The sequence below is a fragment of the Colletotrichum lupini genome, chromosome 7 (assembly GCF_023278565.1).
Source record: "Colletotrichum lupini chromosome 7, complete sequence".
In the NCBI taxonomy this organism is placed as follows: domain Eukaryota; kingdom Fungi; phylum Ascomycota; class Sordariomycetes; order Glomerellales; family Glomerellaceae; genus Colletotrichum; species Colletotrichum lupini.
Window position 1 is genome coordinate 3,895,557 of NC_064680.1, and position 17,944 is coordinate 3,913,500.

A 17,944-nucleotide genomic window follows, 5' to 3' on the forward strand; every position below is an offset into this window, starting at 1 on the left:
AACTATTTTAAAAAAGAGCGTACTAAATTATATAAATAATATAAAACGTTAAGGATAATAAATAATAAAACTAGCCCTCGTCGGTTTAATTAATTCCTTATTATATATAAAAGTAAATCTAGGGGTATAAAACTTAATAACGGTAGCTAAAATAGCGGCTTAAAATATATACCCCCTATAAAAGATTCGGAAAATAAAAAAGATCTTACCCCCTATACTAACGAATTAGATTATAACAAAATTAATAATATTAATTACTCTTTTTTTATTTTATTAACTTTTAAAAAATATACGAGGCTAAATAAATAAAAGGTAATAAAAGCGCTTAATAAATAGGCTTTTGTTTATAAATAATAAGGGAAGGTCCTTTAGATAATAAATATAGAGGCGGCTAAAAAGGTAAATTTAATAAGGCTAAAGCCTATTATTTTAATAACTAAAGAGAAGACGCTATTTTTCTTAATAATTAAAAAAAAGGAATATAGTACTAAGTAAATTTAAAAGTAGCTAAAGGGGTCTTTTTTATACTATTTAGATCCCTCGAATACTAAGCTCGTATAAGCATTTTATATAAGCGAAAAGTATAGCTTAAATAATTTTTATAAAATTATCTTAAATACTAGGGTATCGTAATAGTTAATTAAAAAAAAAGGTAATTTTAAGTACTATAAAAGATCGTATTAATAACGCTTAATATATTAATAATAAGTATTATAAAAATTAGTTTCGGCCTAAGTAAGGAAATCGTTACCCTAAGTATAGTAAAAATAGAGACGTACTTCGGAACGATAACTTTTTATATTTTACTTATTAATACCCCATTTTTCTTATATTTAAAAAATATAAATTAATTAAGTATTATATTTAATAATACGAGGAATAGAATCTCTAGCGATAAGTATTTTAAAATAGTCGAACGATAATAGGAGTATGCGTTTATAAAGCTTATTAATAATACGAAGTTAATTAATTACTTAATAAAAAATAAGCTTAAAAAATTATATTAGAGATTTGGGTACTTATTAGTTACGAAGCTATATAACCTCCTAAAGTAATTAAATAATAATAATATTAAAATAGGGGTACTAAAATAGTTAATAAAAGTATATTATTAATACTAAATAAATACGCAGAGCCTACGTAAATTTAAGTTTAAATTACGTAATAAGCTTAATTTTAACTAAGAAATCGTTATTAATATTTTTTATTTAAATAGTTAGTTAGTATTATATATAATTAACGTAGCTATATCTTTTTAAGTAGGGTAATTCCTCTAAGATCTATAAATAAAAATAGTATAAGTAGCCCTACGAAAAAACTAAATTAATATATATTAAGGACCGCTAGATAGTATTAAAACCGATACTAATACTAGCTTTAAGTTAGTAAAATTTAGGGATAATACGATAGCTTATAGTATATAGCTAAAAGTTATACTTATTAAAGCGCACTATAGTATTAAAAAGGTAAAGAGGGTATACTAATAATTAAAAAGGGCGTTTAGAATTATTAAAAAAGAAAATCCGGATTTTATTAATAACGAATGTTTTTAAATAGTACTTAAATATTATAATAATATTATAGGGCCTAACGGACTTATATTAATACTATTAGTATTTAGGGTATATTTAAAAACGACTTTAGCCTCGCTACCGTTACTAAGTATAAGCTAACGAGCCTAAGTAATTAAAAAAGTAATATAAGTACTACGTAAAATAAGTATAAAAAAATAAATTAATAAAGTAATTATTACGTATAATAGGCCTAATATAGGGGATAATTTAAATATATTACTAAATTTGGATATACGAGTATAGTACGAAATTACTTAATAATAGGCTAAGCTATATAAGTTAATTTTTATTAACGAGCGCTCTTATATAGTTACGAGAGATTATAACTAACTACTTAAAATATTAATTACGATAATTAAACCGTATTATATAAATCTTAACAAGGTAATTTCTAACTTATAAAAAGAAAAAGAGCTAGGGGAAACTATATAACCCGTAGTAGAGATATAAGAAATTATTTTTAACGAAATCGTCGTAGTAGTATTAATAAATAACGAGGAAGAGGAAATTACTAAAAGGGTACTAATATTACTAATAAAACGTTATAAAAAACTATAATAATAAGCCCTAATATAGTAATTTATTATTAATAACGAGGTAATTAATACTTTTTATATAATAAAAAAGAAAGCCGATTTCGAGCTAGTAGTTAAACTACGTAAAAAAAGCGTAATTATAATTATTAAAAAACTATATAAGGGATTAAATCTTATTAAAATAAATACTCTTTATAATCGAGGGGTTTATTAATTTATTTTATATAACTTAAAAAAATATATAAACCTCTATATATTTAAATTACGAATAGTTCGTAAGATTAAAAGGAAAGGAATACCCTAGCTATACGAGAAGTCTAAATATATAATTTAGGGGTATAGCGATATTAAAAAAGTAATACTACTTATATAATCGCTTACTATATAGTACTATAATTAATAATTAATAATAGTACTAATAATATTATTATAAAAAAAGGGATACGAGATTTAGAGCCGTAATATTACTTAAGCCTATACTTAATTAGCCATAGGGCTTATAAAAAAAATCCTAGCCTATTTACTAAAAGAAATAGTTAATAAGTACTTAAAAAGTACGATTATTAAAGTACTTAAGCTATTATATAGGCTCGCAAAATTGGGTACTTATTAATAAGCTACTTATTACGATTTTTATATTAATTAATTATTAATAGTTATTTTTATATACAACCCGTACTTATTAATTACGGAATATAAAAGTAACTAATTTAGGATCGTCGGAATATAAACTAATAATATATTAGGCTTATTTAATATTAATTTTATAAAAAAAGAGGATAAGGAGCTTTAAAAAGCGAGCTTTATAACGAAGCTAAAAAAGGTCCTTATAATAAATACCCCCTTAGTATTTAATAATAGGATTTTTATAATTAAAAAGGAAACCGTTATTTTTTAATAAAAGGGGTAGGGTAAGAAAATTAACCTCGTTAATTTAAATATAACTAACGTTAAAAAGTAATATAAGGCTAAGCTTATATAAGGGGTATATATTACGAGTATTTATTAACTTAAAATAATATTTGATTATATTAAAATAGTATAAGCTATAAATCTAATTAAATAAGATATTAAAATACTTAATAAACGGCTTAAATAGTAATAAACGAATTTTAATTAAGGTCTTATTTATTACTTAATCGACCTTATAATTAGTAAGCTCTATATTTTTATTAATAAGTTATTTATAAATAATAACGACCTTATTTCGTAATTAGGGTATATTATTATCCTAGTTAACGAGAGTATAAGTAAGAGCGAATTTACTATATATAATAATATTATTTATTATTTATTAATTAAAAATAAATAAATAATAAGAAATATACTAATATTAAAGGTTTATAATATAGTTAATAGCGTTAACCTCTTTTATATAATTTTAATAATGCTAAAGAAAATTACCGATCGAATTAGCTTTTTACTTATTTTAACGGTTATTTATACTAATTTTTACTTATTATATAAATACTTTATTAAATTAAGAATAATAATAAAAAAGAAGCTTATAATTAATATTATAGCCCTTAAGTAATCGTATAAAAGGCGCGAGATACTTAAAATCCGTTAGATTAATAATAAAAATAACCTCGTAGACGCTTTTATAAAAATAGTACTAAATAAGGGATTAAAATAATTCGTAAGTAGTAAAAAAGCTACTATATAAATAGAGGGATAGGTTATATAAAAAGAGTAGAGAAAAAAGGAAAAAGGAGACGACTTAGTAAACGGGCCCGAGGTCGAATTATACCTCTAACTATAGTAGTTAAATTAATAAAAAAAAGAAAAAGTTAGTATTAAATTAGAAGTTTAATTTAACTATAGTATATAACCGACTACGTAAGGGCTAATTAGGGGCCCTATTTACGATTATTATAGCTAGCTTAACCTATAGTTAGAACCTCTTTTTTATACTTATTACGTAAATATTTATATAGTTTAATTAATCTCTTTGTTAACTACGGTTCGAACTAACTACCCTATAATAGGGATACTAATAATTATAATATTAACAACCACAATTATAACATCATCACATTCAAACACACCCATAGCCATCCATCTACATCAACTCTTTCCTCACTAACCCCATAATCATCCTTTACAATGCAGTTCGCAAAGACCATCCTCCTCATCGCCGCAGCCATCGTCCCTGCCGTCATGGCCGGATGCAGTGGTGCCGCCCCTTACCAGGGAACTTGCGCGAAGTGCGCTGGCGAATGCCACAAAAGTAAGTAGCATCATCAAGTTGCTGGAAGACTCCCGCCGAGCAATCAAGTCCGAAGGTGCTAACTCAAAGTTTCTCTAAGACTTTGGCGGACCTGACCGCATGTCTTCCCTCCAGCGCGCTGGCTGCCAGACCAACTGCCTCTTGCACTGCAACGACTGCAACTAGACGGAATGGCTTGTTCCTTGGACTTTGATGGAGCGCAACTTCTAGGAGGTCAGATGTCACATGGCAGGACGTTCACTTCATTCTATGTGGAGAAAGAGTCATGGTTTAGGCGACTCTGTCGATAGTCACATGTAGCTCACCAAGAGTTCGCAGTTAGATAAGAACAATCACATAAATTGCTCAAAACTGCGCCAACTCGGCCGCGGACGAATGTTGTCCAGTGATTGAACTGCCTTTCTTGTCCCCAGTCACGCAAGCACAGAGCATGATCTATTGTCACTCGATAAAATTCCTTCGATTCGGAGATACGTATTGTCAATTAGAAGACCTATTCACTGACGACTTCATATGAGCCTTGCCTTAATCACACTTCAAATGGCCCAGCGAGCCAATCTGGAAATAAGAAGCAAATTCCCAAAGACAGCGATTCCTGTTTCTGTATCCACAGAAATCCGAGATAAAAAACGTACCACTTGAAGCGATCCGAGTCTTCTATTGAAAAGCAACGGGCTGAGATGCAATGAATTTGTTGCTCTGGGACTGCGGACATTAGCAGAAATGTCACACGAAGAACACGATGGACTGAATGTTAGTGAGAGCTAGTGTGTGTGTGAGAGAGAGAGAGAGAGAGAGAGAGAGAGAGAGAGAGAGAGAGAGAGAGAGAGAGAGTGAGTGAGTGAGAGTGAGAGTGATGTTGACAAGTGAATGGAGCATTCATGCGGTGTCTGGAGCCAGCTGATTTCCAGTTTGAGTGTCCTTCCGGCGGAGTCATGTAATCATATTGGTGATAGTGATATCGACTCGACAAATCAGATATCTAACCTTTCGCATCCTGATAGTAGCCCATAGATTGCACGAGGGGAAAGGGCAGAGGCCAAAAGTACATCAGAGCAATGTTGGCACACTTTTCTTCAGATCACACCCCCGGAACGTTTTGAACAAATCTGATAATATGCATTCTCAAGTCTTTATTATCTCCCTCCTGGCAACCGTGGCTTCTGCCATGATCACTTGCTCAGGCAATAATGCATGTGCCCCGTCTGGGGTACGTGAAGGATGGTTGACACGTTGTATGTTGCTGTTGAGCTTATACTGACATGAGTGTTCACCGCAGCCCAAGACATGCGTATACGGCTCTCAGAAGAACGCCTGCGCTAAGTTCTGTAGTGTACGTCCCCGTCGTAATCACATACAAGACTTGACTAAGGCACTGACATTTTGAATAGTCTGATTGCAATGGGTCATTGTCGTTTGTGTGCTTGCAGTAAGTCGTCAAACTCCTTCTACCTGGCTTTCATTTCCTAACAGCGTCAGAACCAAAGATGGACGGGGAAACAACTTCGACTGCTGATGCTACCCCCGAGTTTAAGGACTTGATGTAAGATCGGCATCTGTCTGATGATATAGATCTCCAGTCAATATAAGTTGGGTTTATTTTCTCATGATGCAGCAGCTATAGTCTGGACTAAGCGAGTGTCATTTATACTACTGTTGTGCAGAGAAATGCAGGTTCGATACAACGATTGGCATCATTGCGATTCTCAACGTCCAAGGACACTCCTCAGCGTCACGAGTTAATTGGCGGTGTGAACAAAAGAATGATGGGATAGTGCTCTAGTTCTTGAGGTAGCGGCTCAAGTCCTAAGTTTTACCGTTCATCATTGTCGGATGATAACGAAACATATGAGAAGATGGAGCTGATCAATAACAATCGCCCACGGATAAAGGTCAAATTAGTAAGATTATGCTAGGGCTATTGGTTGAAAGTTAAATGGCTTAAGACTTCTAGGGTATGAATTCTTGCTCCAAATTGAGCAATTATATGCGCACGCGGCACTTTATCCTCCCGATACCCCAATTACGAAGAGAACATTCCACTTGCTGTATAAGAGATGTACTTGGATTTTAGCCGGAATACCTAGTATTAGTACAAGCTTTGTTGATTACCGATCTAAGCCGGGGAGAACGGGAAAGCCTAACAGAAATGAAGATCGGTGATTTTCTGCTCGGCACGGTCTACATAGCCGGTCAAAGTTCGGCCCAAGCACGAGTCATAGTCTCACGAACTCGGACCTCTGGTCTTTCCAGGGAAGGCAATTAGCCCGAATACAGCATACTGGAGTACATGTAACAACGACTTCCTTCATGTAAAGATAGGCTTCATGTACTTACTTGAGTAATTAGTTATCCAGTTGACTTCCATGGAAATGACTACCGCTTTATCTCGCAATGTTAACTCAACAAGTTGCGAGCGCAACTATCCTGAGAGTGCCGAATCCCATGTAAGGTGGGTCTCGCTCTCGCAACTCATTAAATTTGACTTTCTAGAAGTTATTGGATCCAAAAGCTACTAGGCATGACCGAGGCTATCTCAATCCGCAATATCCGAAGTCGGTAGCGTAAGGGATTGAAGTTATGCTCGTATAAATATGGCTTCGGTTTGGTAGTAGCGAGTACCGGGAGTCTGACGTACACCGCACTCAACCCCTATATCCCAAAAACAATACGGATACGCGATTTTCACAGTAAAAACCAGAAGTTTGCCATCTTGATTCACTCGACCTTTGTTTATTAGACACGAAGTGCCTTATCAACTAACAAAGACTAGAAAATGGTCAAGCTTTCCCTCCTCGCCCTCATCACCCCGGTGATGGCCGTCAATTGGGTCACCATCTCGGCCAAGGGAGACGGATCTTTCGACCAGTTCAACGCCTGGGCCAAGCGGACGTGCCAGAACGACCAGAAGGGACAGGTCTACAGCTCTTCTGACATTTACGGCGACCTGTCGCTCAACTGCTACAACGTCCCGCAGAGCTGGTGCGACTCGTACAAGGGAGGCAAGAACTACCACCCTAGTGGAGTGTCTTTTACCAGCCCCAAGGCTGGAGCTTGCTATCAGCAGTCATAGGGCGGTAGTTGAGACATTGGTCTTTCGTCTTTTGGATACTGCGTGATGGACGATGAGTGATTCTGGGCATGTGGACATACAGTCGTAACAGCGAATCACGTATCTTGCTCGATAGGTCTGGCTGAGAAAGATAGCGACTTGAGAATCGGAATTAAAGTTGGAAACAAAGCCTTGTATTGCCCGAAAGAACCTGATTCCTAATCCCTCTTCCATGAAGCATCTTTGTCACTAAGTGCCGCTGGACGCTAGACTTACAGCCTCAATATGCCACCAGGTTAACAACCAGCTCAGGCTAAATGACTTAACATACATATATACTGCTATCGTCACGTGTTCGACGGGTGCCGGTCTCATCACACCCTCATCTCTGGATGAGCGGGCGGCCGTACCCTTCCAGATCTTGTTTCGGCATCTGCATAGATTTGAGAGTCTATACCACGGGGTGGGTACGTCTGGATGCGACCACGTTCATCCGCGTGCCGCGCCATCTCTTGCCGACCCTCACGGCCAAGGGGCTCAAGTGGCGCTCGCACCAGCTTTCTTGGGTCCCCCGGCGGATGAGCCATGACACCAACGACAGCAATCTGCTCTTTGCCACTTACTTGCGCCACGCGAACAGCAGCCCGAGTTTGCATGGGATCGTTCGGGCCTTGTCCATTGGCAGGCCCCATCACGTTTGCTCGTTCATTGTGATGAAGTACTCGGTTTGCCTGAGCTGCTGGCTGGGCGCGGCGGTCGTACTGAAAATTGAATTGTTGGCCGGGTTGAGGGATAGGGTACTCCTGCATGGGGCCGGTTGGCCCCTGAGATCGACCTGGGCCCGTGACGTAGTCGTCAAAGGTCTTTGCTTCTGTGTTCCAGTCCTGTCTACCACGGAAGGCATGAGGGTATTGGGATCGGGTGCGTGTGCCGGGCGGAGGTACGCTCTCAAGATGCTGCGACAAATCTTTTGCGGCAACTGGGCCGCGAGGTGTATGGTATTGCTGTTCATAGCCGACACGTTAACCAATGAGTACTTGAATGGTACAAAGGCATCTGTCCAGTCATATCGTCTCAAATACAGCACAGACTCCAAACTGCCGAGTCGCGAGACTTACAAGTTGGTCCTCAGGGTTGTCCGTATTGCGTCTTTGCGGTGTAGATTGCTTGTTGCCCATTTTGGCGATTCAAAGGTAGTGATGGAGGATATTGAGATAAAAGATACAAGGGTAATATGGTGAAAAATTCAAGAAATGCGGCCAATGCAATATATCAACTCGACTAGAATCAGGAAAGAAAAGGCCACTTCTCCAGGATGTGGATGCTTTGAGCAAAGAAGAAAGACCACGAGATGGGACATTTCGAACTCTCTTAAGTAGAGGTGAGGCATGCTTCGAGGTTCTCGGCTCAAGATCTCCAGGAACCACGGCGTTTGCCATAATTAGAAACAGGATGTTAGTTGGGTCGAGAAAATGTGCTCTCTTCCAACATCAAATTATCAGTCACAGCGCTTCGCTCAATTCCATTCATGACTTAAACATCCAAATAATCAATTAGATGAGGCCAGCTCGCATAATCTCGACAGCAGACCAATTGGCAATGAACCCAGAGGTCAAGGTTGAGTTGAGAGCGTGGAGTGAAGTGTGGGTCAATCAACCGAGAAGCGAGAGAGAGAGAGAACAACAACCCTGGTTCCAACATTGCCGCTGAAAAGCTGTGTGGAAAAGTCGTCGACGATCCAATGACTGTTTCTCAGCTTAGCCTCTCTGTTGGTTGGGCCGTTGCGAAAAATGGACCTCTTCCAACATCGAACGACTGATGAACTGACAAGGGTGAGAAGACGACCTGCTCCAAAGACTGCCCCCGAAAAGGCATGCTCAGAAGTCGCTGAGGATCCAATTGTTGTTGGTCAATTTGGATTTCGTGTTGGTTTGGCCGGTGTGCTTGGTGACCCGGCACGTTTCGGACCCTGGCTGTGACTGTGAGGCCGCGGTACCGGCACGGTGGTTCGGCGATGCGCTCGCAGGGTGGGCTGTGCAACGGTCGGCGCTTAATATGCGTGACCACTTGCGACCTCGGCCACGTGAGGAGACCTCTCCAACGGGTGAAAACTTGCATGTATTCTCTCCTCATGAGCTCACAGCCCCAGGCTGCCTCCCATCTTGTCTTTTAACCGTTGGCTTATCCCACTGTTCAAGACTTCAAGCCATCAACTATTTAACTTTTCTACATCAATTGCAACATCATTTCATTTAGCTAAGCATCAAGCATCACATATTGCGAGTTATCATACTGCATTACACTTAGCATTATGGCGGTTGTCAGCATCACAACCAACACAGAGCCCAAGGCGACATCGCCCGTTGAGCCTTGGAGAGCCGCTCTAGATGAGGTAATTGCCATCCAGGAGAGTTGGGGAGACCAACAAGAATCGGAATATGCTTCAATCATTCTCAAAATGCTTCTCACTTTTCCTGAAAAGGGTTACTTGGCAACACTTGAAGCTTCACTCCGCATAGGAGCAGATTACTGGGCCAAGTATCTACCTTCCAGTGTTGATCCTCTCAACAAGCCTTATAGGTTGGCAGATAAAGGCTGGCGCATGTATCTTTATGGCTTTTACGAGACATTTCTTGAACAAGCTTGGCTATTGCGTTATGACGACCCTCGGCAAGACTGCTTAGTGCACCTCTTGATGGACTTGCAAAATCTGCCCAAGGTTACATACCGGGACTATGGTGTACGTTATTTTTTTTCTCTCTTTTTTTTCTTTCTTTTTCCACAGAAGTTGTCGCTTACTGTTTCTACAGAAAGAGTGGATTGCATATCACAATGATTCAGTTTGGGGGGAATTGACGGAAGATAAGTGGAATGCAAAGTTTGGTGAGTTAAGCCTCCACCATATCATTATGACTTCTTGACTCATCGTTGTTTCAAGCATCCGATCAAGCTGAACCGACGGAACCCGAGGCAAAGAAGGACTTCATTCTCACTTGTGATGAGTGGGTCAACTACTCCTGCTTCTTGGCTCGGTTTTCTGGCTCTGGAGCCCACATCGCGTATGAAGGTCAAACGAAATGGCCGAGCATCGATGTTGAGCTGGCACTTGAAAAGCCCATTCCTACTGGAAAGCTCGGTCAATGTAGATTGTTGGTGGCGTCGAATTGGTTGATTCATGCTGGCAAGTTCATCTACGAGGATATGAAGAAGACGGGCGCGGAGAGGTGGGGCCTAGGCAGATGGGGTCGATGGACGGAGGCAATTCGAGGTATCCTAAAGGCTGGAGGGCAGACTGACGAAGTGACCGCGAGACTCCAAGCGGCCTTGGACACGATCGTCTCGTTGACGCCAGATGCCAGTGAGGTTAAGGAGAGCACTGGAGCCGAGGAAAGCAGTGAGGGCGGTGAGGTGAAGGAGAGCATTGAGGTAAAGGAGAGCGGTGAATCAAAGAATGGTGATCAGGTGAAGGAGGCCGGTGAGACCAAGTAGTTGTTGGAACTGTGAAATAGATAGATCAGATATTCCAGGTTTTTTCCAAGCGCACAAAGATGTAATGCACTGGAATATTTAGCCTAGAGAGCTGTACAAATTGAACATAGACTTAGCATCCAACTCGTAATACTCCGGTCTGTTAGGACGAACGAGATATGTGTCACTTAAGATTTTGAACACGATTTTTGACATTGTTGGGGTAAGCATTCAAACCGTTGCGATTTATGAGGCCTAGGTCGTGAGCTGTCATTGGGGAGCGGGAGGGGAGAAGGGAAGTTCCCTGAAGCCCAGTGGAGTGGTCTGTCGTGGATCAACGGGAGAGGTCACCTCCATCGCTGCCTTAGTTCGGAAATGGTTATAGGACATCAGCATTTGGTGTACAGGCCCCAAAAGCAGCGGAGCAGACGGGATGCACGCGAGGGATCTGTTGCTGGGACAAAAACGCAGCGTGGGCAGCATCAGCTGGACACGCCAAGCAACAAAGACAAATCAAGGCATGCACGGAGACAAGTAGACCACTTGCGACGTGGAACTAGAGAGCAGGCATAGAGCATGACTTGCATAGTCCTATCAAGTCGGTATGTTGCATGACGGCAAGGTTGCTGAGTGGTGATTTCTTTGGCGGGGAAATCGCGTCGAAAAGTGCGACAAGTATCTTGCTCCTGAGTTTGCTCCTCGCCAGCTTTGAACCTCGCAGGATCATGGTATTTGTCAATCAGTCTAGATCATTGAAAGTTGAAAGTACGAGTTTATATGACAAAGCGTCGGTGCTTCTCGCTCCTGACCGCAATTCTGTACGGAAAAGGTTTGACACGAGCAATCACACCTGGCAGCTGTTCGTATTTGACCTCAATCTCCCGTCCGTCTTCGTCCACCGCTCTTTGAATGTTGAAAATCGCCAAAAATTGCGCAATACATAAAAAGATTGTCTGGTCGGCAATATACCTTCCGGGACAAGCTCTGCGTCCGAATCCGTACACAACATCAGTTGGTGGAGGTTCATTGAACGGCTCGAAATACCGCTCAGGTTTGAACTTCATTGGGTCATGATATGTGTTGGGGTCGTGCATGAGCGACGCAGCTGCAGGAAACAAAAGCGTGTCCTTGGGTATGAAATAGCCGTTGTAAGTATCGTCTTCCGTAGTCAAGTGCGGGAAGCCCATGGGTGCAAGTGTGTGCCAGCGAAGTGCCTCTTGTGCTATAGCGTGAACGTATGGGAGGCTGTCTTTGTCGGAGAATGAAGGAAGACGTGAGTCGCCCACCACGCGGTCAATCTCATCTTGTGCTCTCTTTTGAACTTCTGGGTATACGACCAAGGCCGCAAAGATGGAGTACAGCATCGCGCCAGTCGTATCAGTGCCTGCATTTAGCATAGATGCAGCTGTCCAGCCGATAACGCTTTTCTCCTCGGGGTCAATCTTTCGATGAAGGTCTTTGATCAAGCCAGCGACGTACGAAACATCATCGTTTCCGTTCGCCATTTGCTCCTTAACGTAGTCGTAGGGAACCTCAATTCCCTGGAGCAGATGTTGTCGGAAGATTTCAGCCGTCTTTTTGAACCCCGCGCCCGGCATCCAAGTCGGGACGTATTTTAGCCATGGGATCAAGTCAACCATCCAGGCACCTGGGCTCGTGGCTTTGGAGAAATCCTCCATTACCTGCTTAGACATGTCCACGATGGGGTCGTTCTTCTTCGGGTCCGTTCTGTAATTGTAGAGAATTCGTAGCATGATAGAGCCCGCGAATCTGGATTACAAAGTCAGGTTTTATTCATTCCCCCACTCTTGAGTAAGGTATGCAACAACAACTGCTTACTGGTTCAAATGGCCTTGCAGGGTATCGCTGTTGGAGTCTTCGTATGTTTGCTTCAAGAACCGCAGAGTTTCACGCTCTTGGATCGGTTCGAATCGTATGATCGACTTCTTACTGACTTGAGTTGCCGTAAGTTTCCGATGCAATCGAAAATTCTTATTGTACGGCATCATGCCCATGATGTCTCCATAACCGACTCTGTGAAAATCACATTAGTTCAACAATCGATTCTCGTGGAAGTAAATCTCGTACAGCTCACTAGCAAAAACCAGCTTAGGCCGCGACGCACTCTTCAGAGCGCGTGTCTCCAACATGTCAAGCACGGCTTGTTTGTCATGGAGAATGACGAAACGTTGACCAAGCACAGATACTGAGGTGATTGGGCCATATTGCTCCTTGTGTTTCTGCCAATGTACCCATTCAAGAGTTCCGGAAGGGGGAAGATCCAAAATGTTGCCGAGAAATGGCAAACCTCTGGGTCCAGGCGGCAATGGACCCCTATGTCGTTGTTGGATGCGGTTAAAGATAATGTAGCAGAGCAGCACTATGGCTACGGAGTAAATCAGTGGAGTGCCAAACATGACGACTCGAAGAAAGATTGCTGGTACATTTGAGAAGTTATTTGTCTACAAAAAGGAGGAATTCATCTCTATTTAGAGATATTTGCCTTAGAACGTGTGGATTACCTAGCCCAATGGCTTACATCTCGCTAAAGTCAAGCTTATACAGTCAGCAAGGAACAAGATTCATTATGGTTAACCTCTTTATTCATTCCGCCAGTAGGAAACAAATGAGTGTGAGCGGCTTATGTCAGATATGAGAGCTGACGCTGCACTAATCATCCTTGGGGGAGCTAAATCACAATCGCGTGCACGTGAATGGCTCAGCATCATGGCCCAAGTCCACCGACCTGATTGGCATCATCGGACTGATCCCTGCATCCCCCACTACTGCGGTACGTGCTAACTGCCTTAGTCGAATGGCTTTAGTACGAGAAACCTTTGTCACGTGCATTCACTCATGAGTGTCATCAATGAAGCCGACAACTGGTATCTACAATGAACGTCTTGAATACCGTAGCCCTCTGATAGACTTAACCTGCCGATGTTAGAGACTGTAACAATCTTCTTTCCGAAAGAGCCCGAAGCATGAGAAATGCCCCAGAGTTTCTTTTTCGTTCGAACTTGTGCCTCATCGTAAGTGGATTTCGAGTAGGCGGTCCGGGTCGAGTGATTCGGGACACGTTGACGAGTTTGCCAATCTATATCCATTTGACCACTGACGTCGCCTTTGGAGCTGCTAGGAGGACTTATGGTCATCTAGGGTCGAGAGTTCATATGGGAGCAATTGGTGTCAGGAAACAGTGATACCATCGTGACAGTTTATCGGTACCTCCAGCAGCATAGGTACCTACCCCACTCTGGGATCAGTCTGGCAGTGTTGACCAGATCAATCCGCTGTGCCCGCAGTGGGGAACGCCCGTAAGCGGTGAGGTTGATCAAACGAGGTCATCCCTGGTTCTTTCGAATGGCATGCTTGCAGAACGACCTCGGGAAATACCCTGAGTCGGCGTGTCAGTTGCCATCCGCCAGCATCAAGCCCAGACTATCACATACAATCTGGCCCAGCGCAAAAGATATGTTCTTACAAGCGGTCGCAAAGTTCTCTTCTGGCAAGAATACGGAGGTCCTCATTCGGCTGCACCGATACCTGCGGCCGGTCCTGACCGGGAGTGGGGCCTGCGGGCAGACGTTGATGGGATCCGCCACAGCTGCATTTGCCGCACTCGGGGCGGCGTCGGTTGCCCAGCTTCGGATCGCTGCCGAGCCAATCCCGGTCTGGGTCAGTCTGTCGAGGGTCTTGGTCACTCATGCAGTGGCTTCTTCCGCGATTTGCTTCCTGGAGCAGACTTGAGGTCCCCATAGGTACGAAGCACTTGCCCAGAGAAATACCTAAATCTTTCTAGTAGTGCGTAGAAGAGATTCCCAGAACATACTGAGTTCTATCCTATTCAGTTAGCATGAAGGAAGCCATTGAAGGTCCGGAAATCCCTCCTTCCGCTCTGTGTGCTGCTAAGATGACTGCGGAGTGTTGATCGTGGTATAACCCACTCCATAGAGGCCTTGTGAACAGGGAGACCGTTGGCAATGCCTCACACGAAACGTGAATTATAAATGGATGGTCACGGTGGTGTCGGCCCACATCCAAGTGTGACGCTGCAGCCGCGGCGAGCCGATGCCGGTGGGTTCTCGTGATAACCTAAGCATGTAAAGTGGGGCGATTGCTTAATCAGATGATCTGATAAGATCAAATTCTCCCACCTGCCCACCTGCCACCTGCCCCAAGCGCACTTTCTGCACTCAGCGAATTCCACCTTACTTTTTTGTCCTGAGGTCTCCCCGCCCGGGCAACCTCAGCTTTTACCTCCTGCAACCTCACCTCTCGACGACATATCAACAGCATCATCGCGACCTTTTCGGGGACCCGTGCATCGGCATAACGCGCACCCCACGGTCGGCTTGCTTTGTCGATGCAAATACCCGCAACTCGGCCGTGAAAATGCGCGCTCCGCCGTCGGGGCTCCGGCTACTCCCGCCCACCCTCATCGCCGCACTGTGCCTCTTCGTCGCCTCCGCCTCGGCCCTCGCAGGCAGCGGCGGCGTCTGCTTCGACACATGTTCCAACACCCTCCGCCAACCGCAGTTTAACGACACACAGTCCTACAATGGGAGCTTGCCCTCAAGGTCGAGGCTGATCCCGCAGTGCGTGAGCCAGCTGCACATCAAGTCGCTCTACCTCTGCGCCGACCTGCACTGCGACTTGACGCACCGTGTCGCTGGCTTGAGCAATGTCAACCACACGTGCCAGGCCTACATGAACACCTCGCTACCGCCCTTTGAGATCGTCGCTGGTTATTCTGATGAGGACATTGCTGGCTTGCGGAGGTTGACCAAGGCGGAAGGGTCCAACTCGTCGACTGTGCTGAATGAGGTGGTGTTGCCTGCGGACGCTTATTATCAGATCTGGTTCGACTCTCTCGTATGGGACCCAAGTATTTCCCCGGACTGGAACTCAAGGACTGACAACACATAGGAATCCGTCGAGTACACATACGGTAATCACTACAGATATGGGTACGTGCTCTCGCTTTCGTCTATGCTTGGGTGGCGGTCGCTAATTTCTCATACCCAGGTTCTATGTGATTGTCTTCTGGTTCATCGTTGTCGCCATCGGGCTAGGATCTCGCCTCGTGTCGGCCATCGGAAACCTTCAAAAGCAGGAATGGGATTCACGAAAGTCGTCCAGCATCCTTCACTGGTCCGCCCTCTGGCTCAAGCGATACATCACCGTCCCCGCCACCTTCGGCTACCGCTGCTCTCAGAACCTCGGCTGGTGCACCATTCCGCCACGCATCCAGAGTCTCACCATCTTCACCTTTATTGCCGCGAACGTCTTCTTCTGTGTGCACGGGTACTGGATCTTCTCCGGTCACATGTAGTAAGTGTAGCTTGCTCTACTCTTCGCCTTACCTCACTAGCTCACGCCCCCTAGTTGGCCGCAGAAATACCATTTGGTCTGGCGCTATGTAGCCGATAGAACCGGCATCATCTCTTTCGCCAACTTCCCCATCATCTGGCTATTTGGCATGAGGAACAACCTTCTCATGTGGCTGACCGGCTGGGACTTTGGGACGTACAACAACTTCCACCGTTGGGTTGCCCGCGTCTCGACGCTCCAAGCTGTCACCCACTCCGTCGGCTACGTTGTTCTGGTCTTTGATGGTAGGACGCACACCACCTCTTACGAAGTTCAAAGCTAACTTTTTTCAGACGGCGATTGGAATTACTGGATGTCGTATTGGCACCAGATGTGGTGGATTGAAGGATGGTTTGTGAGTAATGCCCTCTTGGGCTTTCAGTAGCATATGCTGACCTCAAACCAAAGGCTACCGTTGGCATGTGCGCCTTGCTCTTTGCCTCCGTCTTTTGGATGCGACGAAAGCAATACGAGCTCTTCCTCGTTCTTCACATTCTACTGTCGATTCTTGTCCTCATCACCATGCTTGGGTAAGTTTCGACATTCTTCTCTCTTGACTTCCCAGTACTCATGAACTCTAGCCACGTCTCCATCTTCCTTGGGCAGTTTGACATTCTCTTCTGGGTACCTTGCCTCATTTGGATTGGCGATCGTATTCTACGCATGTCGCGGACGCTGTCCTTCAACCTCAAGTTCTGGAATACGTTCGCCCTCGCCACGTATGACGCGAACTCGAACATCGTCCGCATCAATGTCCCATACTCGACTAGCTTCTACGAGCCCAAGGCTGGCACCTACTATTACCTTCATGTCCTCAGCGACAAGCGATTTTGGGAAAGCCACCCATTCACAATGGCCTGCACAACGACAAACATGAACGTTAGAAGAAAGTCATCTAGCGAGCAGACTCCCCTACTCGTAGCGGGAGAGCATGATATAGAACCTATCTCTGAGGTTGGGTACGAGCCGAGGAGAGGCGAGCCATCAATGACGTTCCTTATCCGCCCGTACGACAGCTTTACCGGTCGCCTACGTGAGGATGCAGCAGCGCAGTGGCCCCGCCCTGCACGCCTCCGCGTTCTCGTGGAAGGTCCCTACGGTCACAAGCAGCCCTTCAACCAGTTCGATGACCTCCTTTTCATCGTTGGAGGCAGTGGTATTGTGGTGCCGCTCGCCCACCTCGCAGAGCTCACCAAGGCATCTTCAAAGACTCGGTCGATTAAGATCGTCTGGGCAGTCCGCGAACTGAGCTTCGCGGTGGATGTGCTACGCCATGACTTTGAAGACGCCTTTGATTGTGGGAAGTTGTCGGTCGATATTTATGTTACGCAACACAGTCTCGCATCGAATGCTCCGCGGCCAGAGGAGTGGCCGGAGCAGGTTCGTTTACTTCACGGGCGTCCCGAAGTTCGTGAAGATGTACAGGACGCGGCCACCGCAGCTGACAAGGCCAGTCTTGCCGTCATTGCGTGTGGGCCTGCTGTTGTGGCCGACGATGCTCGAAAGTCAGTTGTTGAAATGCTTGGCCGTGGGTGGTCTAGAATCGAATACTTCCAAGAAAGCTTCAACTGGTAAGCGATGAGGGATCTTGAGACGATTTAGATCGTTATTTTGGATATAGAGTATTATCACGAGCATAAGATGGCGTCAAGCGTTTGGATTTACTGATTTACATATTACACAAATACATTTCATCTAGAGGCTCGACATA

General features: G+C 43.6%; 6 protein-coding genes across 6 annotated transcripts; 4 read left to right on the forward strand and 2 right to left on the reverse strand.

Moving 5' to 3' along the window:
* Positions 1-4,216: 4,216 nt before the first annotated feature.
* CLUP02_14184 (uncharacterized protein) lies at positions 4,217-4,505 on the forward strand (the record flags this gene model as incomplete). Its single annotated transcript, XM_049293116.1, has 2 exons — positions 4,217-4,340; positions 4,420-4,505. The coding sequence occupies 2 exons, from the start codon at positions 4,217-4,219 to the stop codon at positions 4,503-4,505; spliced, it is 210 nt and encodes a 69-aa protein (XP_049150262.1).
* A 2,611-nt stretch (positions 4,506-7,116) lies between these two features.
* Positions 7,117-7,413, forward strand: CLUP02_14185 (uncharacterized protein; the record flags this gene model as incomplete). The annotated part of the gene is made up of 1 exon (XM_049293117.1): positions 7,117-7,413. One exon carries the CDS (start codon positions 7,117-7,119, stop codon positions 7,411-7,413), a length of 297 nt encoding a protein of 98 aa, XP_049150263.1.
* A 353-nt stretch (positions 7,414-7,766) lies between these two features.
* On the reverse strand, positions 7,767-8,570 carry CLUP02_14186 (uncharacterized protein; the record flags this gene model as incomplete). Its single annotated transcript, XM_049293118.1, has 2 exons — positions 7,767-8,396; positions 8,511-8,570. 2 exons carry the CDS (start codon positions 8,568-8,570, stop codon positions 7,767-7,769), a joined length of 690 nt encoding a protein of 229 aa, XP_049150264.1.
* Positions 8,571-9,703: 1,133 nt separating this feature from the next.
* CLUP02_14187 (uncharacterized protein) lies at positions 9,704-10,946 on the forward strand (the record flags this gene model as incomplete). Its single annotated transcript, XM_049293119.1, has 4 exons — positions 9,704-10,132; positions 10,203-10,275; positions 10,331-10,867; positions 10,906-10,946. 4 exons carry the CDS (start codon positions 9,704-9,706, stop codon positions 10,944-10,946), a joined length of 1,080 nt encoding a protein of 359 aa, XP_049150265.1.
* Positions 10,947-11,633: 687 nt separating this feature from the next.
* CLUP02_14188 (uncharacterized protein) lies at positions 11,634-13,277 on the reverse strand (the record flags this gene model as incomplete). The annotated part of the gene is made up of 4 exons (XM_049293120.1): positions 11,634-11,763; positions 11,863-12,588; positions 12,700-12,894; positions 12,949-13,277. 4 exons carry the CDS (start codon positions 13,275-13,277, stop codon positions 11,634-11,636), a joined length of 1,380 nt encoding a protein of 459 aa, XP_049150266.1.
* Positions 13,278-13,447: 170 nt separating this feature from the next.
* On the forward strand, positions 13,448-17,808 carry CLUP02_14189 (ferric reductase like transmembrane component; the record flags this gene model as incomplete). The annotated part of the gene is made up of 16 exons (XM_049293121.1): positions 13,448-13,492; positions 13,550-13,651; positions 14,000-14,070; positions 14,135-14,177; positions 14,239-14,538; positions 14,573-14,621; positions 14,712-14,760; positions 14,815-14,859; positions 14,919-14,937; positions 15,043-15,735; positions 15,790-15,830; positions 15,889-16,194; positions 16,249-16,478; positions 16,527-16,588; positions 16,642-16,733; positions 16,815-17,808. 16 exons carry the CDS (start codon positions 13,448-13,450, stop codon positions 17,806-17,808), a joined length of 3,141 nt encoding a protein of 1,046 aa, XP_049150267.1.
* Positions 17,809-17,944: the final 136 nt, after the last annotated feature.